Consider the following 7,416-nt stretch of genomic DNA (forward strand, 5'->3'; position numbering starts at 1 on the left):
GATTTTAAAAAATAAGGCTTGTCTTCGAGTCCGAAGTTTGGTTAGGCATGCAGTATTTCCCGTGGCTGCGCAGTCTCAGCTAGTTACTCCTCATGTTTTTAAGTTTATCCGTGCTGTCGGTCGCGATGAACAAGCTGGCGATGAACGCTTATCATGTACAGAGTTGACATTCACATTCCAGCTCTTACATCGTTGTAGGATGCAGCCAAAACAGGTTGAACTGAGCATTATTATTGCTCGAAAAGCGAGACGTCAATAAAAAAATACTAACCAATCAAGATGCGGAATGTAAAGCAGTGTTTTGTAATAACTCCCAAAATCCAAACATATTGTTTTTGCTCGGTGTGTCTGTCGACTGCAAATTCTAGGCAGCACAGACTCAATACCAAGTTTGTCTGCCAGCAGTCTCGCCTGACTTGGCATGTCATCCCCTCAGCATGGTCAAGTTAGTTTTGATTATGTCAACGAGATTGCCGATGTGCTGTTCAGCGGCCTTTATGTTTTAAGTTGGACAGACTGCTACATCTGGGAAACTGGTTCAAGAACAGATGACTAATTAACGACAATGAAAAGGTACATCAGAAACACCTGAGGTACAGGCACTTATTACACATGTGAAGTTTGTCTGGTTTTACACAGCCTTTATTTAAAGATCCGAGAAACAGTCAAAGATTTTCTCAAAGTTGTGACTTAAAGCGCGAATGAATTTGTATTAATCAGTTCATTGTATCTCATAAAAAAAGAAGAAATAAACTTAGCACCAAAGCTCTCACTTGGGACTGTTACGGAAGAAATAGTCTTCTTATGACACCAACAACTAACAACATTACGTATATCTGAAACGTCATTTGGGTAATTGATAACAAGGTTAAGTCTGTGGGACGCGCAACAGACCAAGTCTGCTTTTGGATATTGTTCATGATCCTTGCCTGAGACACAGTTCTGAATGCTAGCCTTCACGGGGCAATAATCGTAGTCTTTGACAAGTAGTTTGTCCATGTCTATACTGTACATAATGTATTCTTTGATAGTGAGTCTCTCTGAACAACAGGAACAAAACCACTGAAGTCTTATTGAATACAATCACCATCAACAAACCGAACAGCCAAAGACAGGACCTGAGCTATATGTAGTTTCATCAACCCAGCCAATGCAGTTTCATCAACATAGCCAATGCAGTTTCATCAACCCAGCAAATGCAGTGAACTCATGATGATGATACTCGTATTTTTCTTTCACAGTTTCTTACTGCTGCCAGTGCTCTGTTTTGACTCAGACGATGGTGAATAACCACGTTCTTATATCCACTACTATCGTAACCTGGTGCACTTGTTTAACCTACTATTTTATCGATGATGATAATGACCAGGGGATGAAATGACCAGGATATGAAATGACCTGGGGATGAAATAACCGGGGGATGAAATGACCAGTGGATGAAATGACCGTGGATGAAGTGACCGGGGATGAAGTGACCGAGAACCAAATTTCCAATACTGAGGCTAAATAATAATTGCATGCTGCATAATAATTAAAGAGAGACAACCAAGACTAAAACATCTTGTTATTCAATTTACCGAGTAGTCGCTCTTTGATAATGTAAGGTCAAGGTAGTAGTCTAAACCTTGACATTCAAGGTCGATACGTTATAATTTTGCATATTACCGAAATATCCTTTGCTAAGCAGTATCCCGAGAAGAAACACTATTTAGAAATGACTACCAAGTATAAAATAGTTTTAATTAGACACGGTGAAAGTGTCTACAATGAGAAAAATCTGTTTTGTGGCTGGCACGATGCAGAATTATCACAAACTGGAATTCAAGAAGCAGTTTATGGTGGTCAGGTAACAAAACAATACCGAAAAAAGCAATGCTAGGCTAGGAAACTTACTTTAAAAAGCATTGCTTTTGTTATAGTAAAATAGTTATGACAGTCACAGTGATTCAGTGAAACAAGTTTTAGATCTAGGTTATCTTGATTATTTACATTATAATTTGATTATGATTATTACTTTTGAGAAGAATTAGTTCTAGTTTATTATAGAATACATCATACAAACATCTTTCTACTTCAAGTACTTGATCTAGAAGATACGAGCTATCTAAATGGCTAAATCTAGATATCTAGGTGTGGAGCTACTTCAGCCAGACTAATATTAGATCTAGATCTAATAATTAATAAAATTTCTAGACTAGTAACTAGATCTAGTACTTGAGTCGGACTTGACTCTAGTCTCTATATTCTAGTTGTAAGTAGATCTAGTAGACTACTAGAAAATGACTAGATCTACAAACACTACGGTGACTACTACAAAGTCAAAGTCTCTACTACTAACTACTAGTCAATCTCTAGAATGGATGATACTTGTAATTTACTCTTATAATAAATCCAGTGTCTACTAAACATATTTACTACTAGATATTATAATCTATATAGATTATAAATATCATTATATAGAGATCTAGAAGGCCTACTATTTCTTAATTTCTTGTAATTTGTTCATTGTTATCAGTGGCATGACTAGGGTGGGTGGATGGGGGGGCCGAAATTAGTGACCAAAATTTGTTTTTACATTAAATATTACACTTCATCTTTTTTTATACCATGATGTCAGATGTCAAAATGCAGGGGCCCCTAAAGAGGTAAAGCTCCCCGGGCCCGGATTGTTATCTGGTTGATTAGATCTAGATCTATATAAAATAAGTCTAGTTTAAATATATATAATATATTTTTTAATACCTTTATAATGAAAACAAACTTCAAAAATACTAGTTTCCCAGGTAGATCTAGGCCTTGTTCACAGCAGTATCTGCAATTTTCATATAAAAAAAAGAAATAGCTATACACACCTAGTTTTCAGTTACCTTTCTTGACTTATCGTTCTGAGCGAGACATGATGATGACTTTGTATATGAATGGTTAAAAACTGCTGCTAATGTCCTAACCCATCCTACTGAAAACAGCTCAACCGACCGCAATGGGGGCTATTGCGTCATGACATCCTTTTAGCCCATTTGTCTATTCATAATATGACAATATAGAAAATCCACATACATATGATCAAATAGACAATCTAGAATAGATCTTAATTTAGACATCAGATGCTTATCTTAAAATTAGATTACTTTAGAAATTTAGACATAATATCTAGATTTAGATTTATATAGAGTCAGATAGAACCAGTAGCATTGCTGTGGGTCCAATAGGTGTGCACCTAACAGGTTGATACAAAACTTTTTATAAAGAATTTACAGTTGCTAGATAAATGGCTTTTTTTTCTTGCTAATAATTTTGACAGAAATGCCATTTAAAGGTCCAAAATGTTACACACGCTTTCTATCTATATCCACTTTCAAATGTTAACAGTACTTTTGTGATGTATCATCACATGGATTTGTGCAATAGATTTGGTGAGAAAACAAGCGAAGTCTGGTCAAGCTTTGAAAAAAAAGGAAAACATTTTAACCAGATTTAAGCGGATATGGGAAAAAAAAGTTATTTCTATATGGGATGTAAGAAAGAAATAAAAATGGAGAGACATCTTGCTCAGTATTCTTGATGTCGTACTTTCTCTAGAAAAGCTGTTTTGTGGCCACATTAGAAAACAGGTCTTCATTGAAAAAAGAGAATACCCATGAAATTCTGATCATGCATCAGATTTCTGTTTGCACCAACTCGAATAACTTTATGCACATTTTATCAAACAAGATAAAAGGATATATATATACTCACTTGGAGTGTGAAGTATTTTAAAAAAAAAACTCATTCATAAAATTTCATTTAGGTTATCCTGCTCTATTTCATTTTTGCCATTTATAAATTGCATAATTGTTCTATAGTGTTTCCTAATTGGCAATTTATTTTCATCAATTTATTCCAGCTCCTTAAAAAAGGAGGATATGAATTTGATATAGCTTTCACCAGTGTTCTAAAACGTGCCATTAAAACTCTGTACCTTATTCAAGAAGAGCTGGATTGCCATTGGCTTCCTGTAGTGAGAACTTGGCGTTTGAATGAAAGACATTATGGAGCACTTCAAGGTCTAAATAAATCTGAAACAGCTGCTAAATATGGAGAAGATCAAGTGCAGGTAATTCACTTTCTGACGTTTTGCAATCATTAAAACCAAACCTTGTTTTAGATATAGTGAATGCTTCAATAAAAGTTCTATAGTCCCATTATCTTTTATACAACAATCATAATAAGTGTAAAATGTATTTGTTTATTGGTACATTATACAATTACAAAATATGTCTGTGTCAAAAAATATTCAAGTAGAATTCATCTAATTGCTTAGCAATATCTGGTTAGCAAACTTTTGCAATCAATCAAAACTGTGGGATAAAGGTGAACGTGTTTGAAACAAATAGAAAAAAAACTTTGGTTGGGATTTTAGAATGATATTATAGAACTATGCATAAAGAGAAATTGATTCTATAAATATATAAACTTTGAGAGGCTGCTGAGGCAGAGTAATGGAATGTTCTTTCTTTCAGGTCTGGCGTCGCTCCTATGACATTCCTCCTCCCCCTCTGGAAAAGTCTGATGAGCGTTGGTCTGGAAGATCGAAGCAATATGCTGTAAGTTTCAAGCTTTCATTTAATTTTATAACATTTCTTAATTCAAGTGTAGTATTAGAAACTGAATTTGTAACATTTGGTAATATGTTGTAACAATATAATAATCATTATTAAAGGACATGGATCAAGGAATGATACCAGCTTGTGAATGTCTTAAAGATACTGTTGAACGCACACTTCCATTTTGGTATGACTCCATTGTCCCAGCTATTAAGGTAAGTACAACAATCTTAATGAAAGTAACTATGAGGCTTTAGATCATAAAATATGACTTTTTAAAAATAAATGTATATCTCAGTAAATTCAGGTTTTTACACAACAAAGCAAATATTATAAGCTTACCAAACTAAGGTCCCGAAGCTAACTGTACCCTATACATAGGTTCATTAGGGGACACAACTCCCTGCTCTAAGTTTCACACTCTTTAAATCATTTGTGCTCTAACTGATTCTGTCCCTTGTACTGGAAACATATTTTCAATGAACTTATGACTCTTAAGGGAGTTTGAGATCTATTTTTGGATTGTTAAAAGACCTCTGTTGAGGTGCATGATTCATCAGCGTTGTAAATTTCCTAATTTTCTCTCACAACCAATTACACTAAGTCAATTCAAATGTATAGGGTTAGACTTGTGCAGTGAGATTCAATTATATACACAGATTTTAACACCTTTTTTTTATAAAGTGCTAAGCTAGGCGCATTGGCTGAGTGGCCATTACAGAAATTATCAATCAATCAGTACAATGGACTAAAAGGGTTAACACAATAGGCAGAGTTCATATTTTAGATACAATTAAAAATTAAGATGCCTTGAAACAAAATTATTATTGTGAAAAATATTGTCATCAAGTTGTACTTTTGAGCATTCATTCAATATTTTTATGAAAATTGAGCATTTTGAATTCAACTTAATTTAAATTTACATATTTATTTTTTACATGTTCTAATTTTTTTTTTAAAGTAAATGAATAAAAAAAAATAAAAACAGGGAAAATTACTTAAATTATTCTACACAATTTTTGTTACTGACTTTTAGTGCTGATCAAACTGTGAATATGTAAAAAAAAAATTAAAAATAATGATAATTATCTGCAATGTAAATCATTTTCGGAACCCATGTAAAGCTATAACAAAAAATTTTTGTTTCAAATCCTAGTCAGGTAAAAGAGTAATTATATCAGCTCATGGAAATAGCTTGAGAGGCTTGATCAAATATCTAGATAATGTCTCAGACAATGACATTGTTGGATTAAATCTACCCACAGGTCAGTTAAATGCTAATGTTTATGATGTCCATTTGTTTGGTTAGTGCTTGATGTTTGTTTGTTGTTTTTTTTTTTACTTTGCTAATCTTTAAATTTTGTTGACGCTTTTATTTTCCTTTTGTTAGTAAAACAAAATAATATTTAAAACATTTTATAGATTATTGTAAAATATTTTCATAATAATTTACTACTAATTTTAAAATGAAATTTCAGGAAATCGAATTTGAAAAAGAAAAATGTTTAATCTGTCTTTGCTAAAGTTCTTCTGTTTTACCTGTCTGATTCTAGCCAACTTTTTAAATTGTTATTTTTATATTTAATTTATATAATATTCCTAGCTACAAATTGTTTAAAATCAGGCCTACCAAATCAGTCATAGGCTCACTAATTACTTTTAAATAAGTGAAATCACTTTTTCTGTTTTTAATATTAAATAATAATTAGTTACAACTTTTTTTAATAAAATTATTTGATTTTAAATGTTTCTATTGTAATTCTTGTTCTTCTTTGTTGCATATAACAGTTTTTGTTTCATTTGTTCTGTTTGACAATTGTTCTTCCAGCAATCCCATTGGTGTATGAACTTGATGAAAATCTACGACCAGTCAAACACTACTATTTGGCAACTGAAGAAGAAGTTAAAGCTGCACAGGCTAAAGTGGCAGCTCAAGGCAAAGCTAAATAGATGGCAATGCACCAACACTATTTTATCAACTATTTAAACTCACCAAACTTTTAGAGTAGCTTAATCATAGTGCTGTCAATCAGTGTACAGATTGGCATAAATTTGTATGGGTTGTTTTTTTTTCTGATACTTCCCTTATGTAATATATGTTTTAAAAAAAAGCTGATGACTGAATGTTATTTGGTCTTTTATATTTTAATTGGTTTGCGACACAACCTTATATCTGCTCCCCCTAGCTGGCATTTCCTTGTGTATTCTGACCTAGCCATCCCAGTGTGCTATGAACTGGATGAACACCTCAGGCCATGCAAGTATTATGTGGTTAGCTCTGAAGAGATCTGCAAGACAGTGTCCACAGGAACAAAGGTCCTCAATGAGAGAAGAGTCAGTGCTGGAGGTGACCAGAAGATATTGAAGAAAAGTTTTAGTTCCTGCTGTGCCTGCATCGACCCCACAAGAAAGAAAAAAACTTATAACAGCTAAACTTTAACATTATTGCTTATTTGTTGTTTTTTTTTCATATCTATTTGTATGCCATTGTACAAATGTAATAGGGACAGTTAGCTGTGATACAAGTTTACTACTAATAGAATAATTGATCTTCTCATTGGAATGTTTGAAGAATGTCATTGCTGAGAAGTAAATAATTGATGTGAAAAAGTCATGTCATTGTTGGACTTTGTTATTTGTAGGCTAAATCTAGAAGCAAAAGAGTATATTTATCATTAAATGTGTGGTTATTTTTAGAGTGTATATCTATCATTAAATCTGCTAAGCAGTTGTATTTTTTAGTTCTGCTGATTCAATCAGTTCTTGATTATCCCTGTGTCCAAAGGATGAATTGGTCTTAAGTATTAAGTGGTTTGAATCACATTTACAGTTT

General features: G+C 33.1%; 1 protein-coding gene across 1 annotated transcript; it reads left to right on the plus strand.

The window, feature by feature from the left end:
* The first annotated feature begins 1,628 nt into the window (after nt 1-1,628).
* On the plus strand, nt 1,629-7,197 carry LOC106058282 (probable phosphoglycerate mutase). Its single transcript, XM_013215675.2, has 6 exons — nt 1,629-1,846; nt 3,884-4,093; nt 4,500-4,583; nt 4,700-4,798; nt 5,740-5,848; nt 6,412-7,197. The coding sequence occupies exons 1-6, from the start codon at nt 1,715-1,717 to the stop codon at nt 6,531-6,533; spliced, it is 756 nt and encodes a 251-aa protein (XP_013071129.2). The 5' UTR covers nt 1,629-1,714; the 3' UTR covers nt 6,534-7,197.
* Nucleotides 7,198-7,416: the final 219 nt, after the last annotated feature.

The sequence above is a fragment of the Biomphalaria glabrata genome, chromosome 1 (assembly GCF_947242115.1).
Source record: "Biomphalaria glabrata chromosome 1, xgBioGlab47.1, whole genome shotgun sequence".
Classification (NCBI taxonomy): Eukaryota; Metazoa; Mollusca; class Gastropoda; family Planorbidae; genus Biomphalaria; species Biomphalaria glabrata.

Bases quoted from the DNA above. Each gene is read 5' to 3' on its own strand.
- LOC106058282 (XM_013215675.2), top strand. From the start codon at position 1,715: ATGACTACCAAGTATAAAATAGTTTTAATTAGACACGGTGAAAGTGTC. The intron at 1,847-3,883 runs GTAACAAAACAA...AATTTATTCCAG, and splicing joins AAGCAGTTTATGGTGGTCAG to CTCCTTAAAAAAGGAGGATA. The intron at 4,799-5,739 runs GTAAGTACAACA...TTCAAATCCTAG, and splicing joins CCATTGTCCCAGCTATTAAG to TCAGGTAAAAGAGTAATTAT.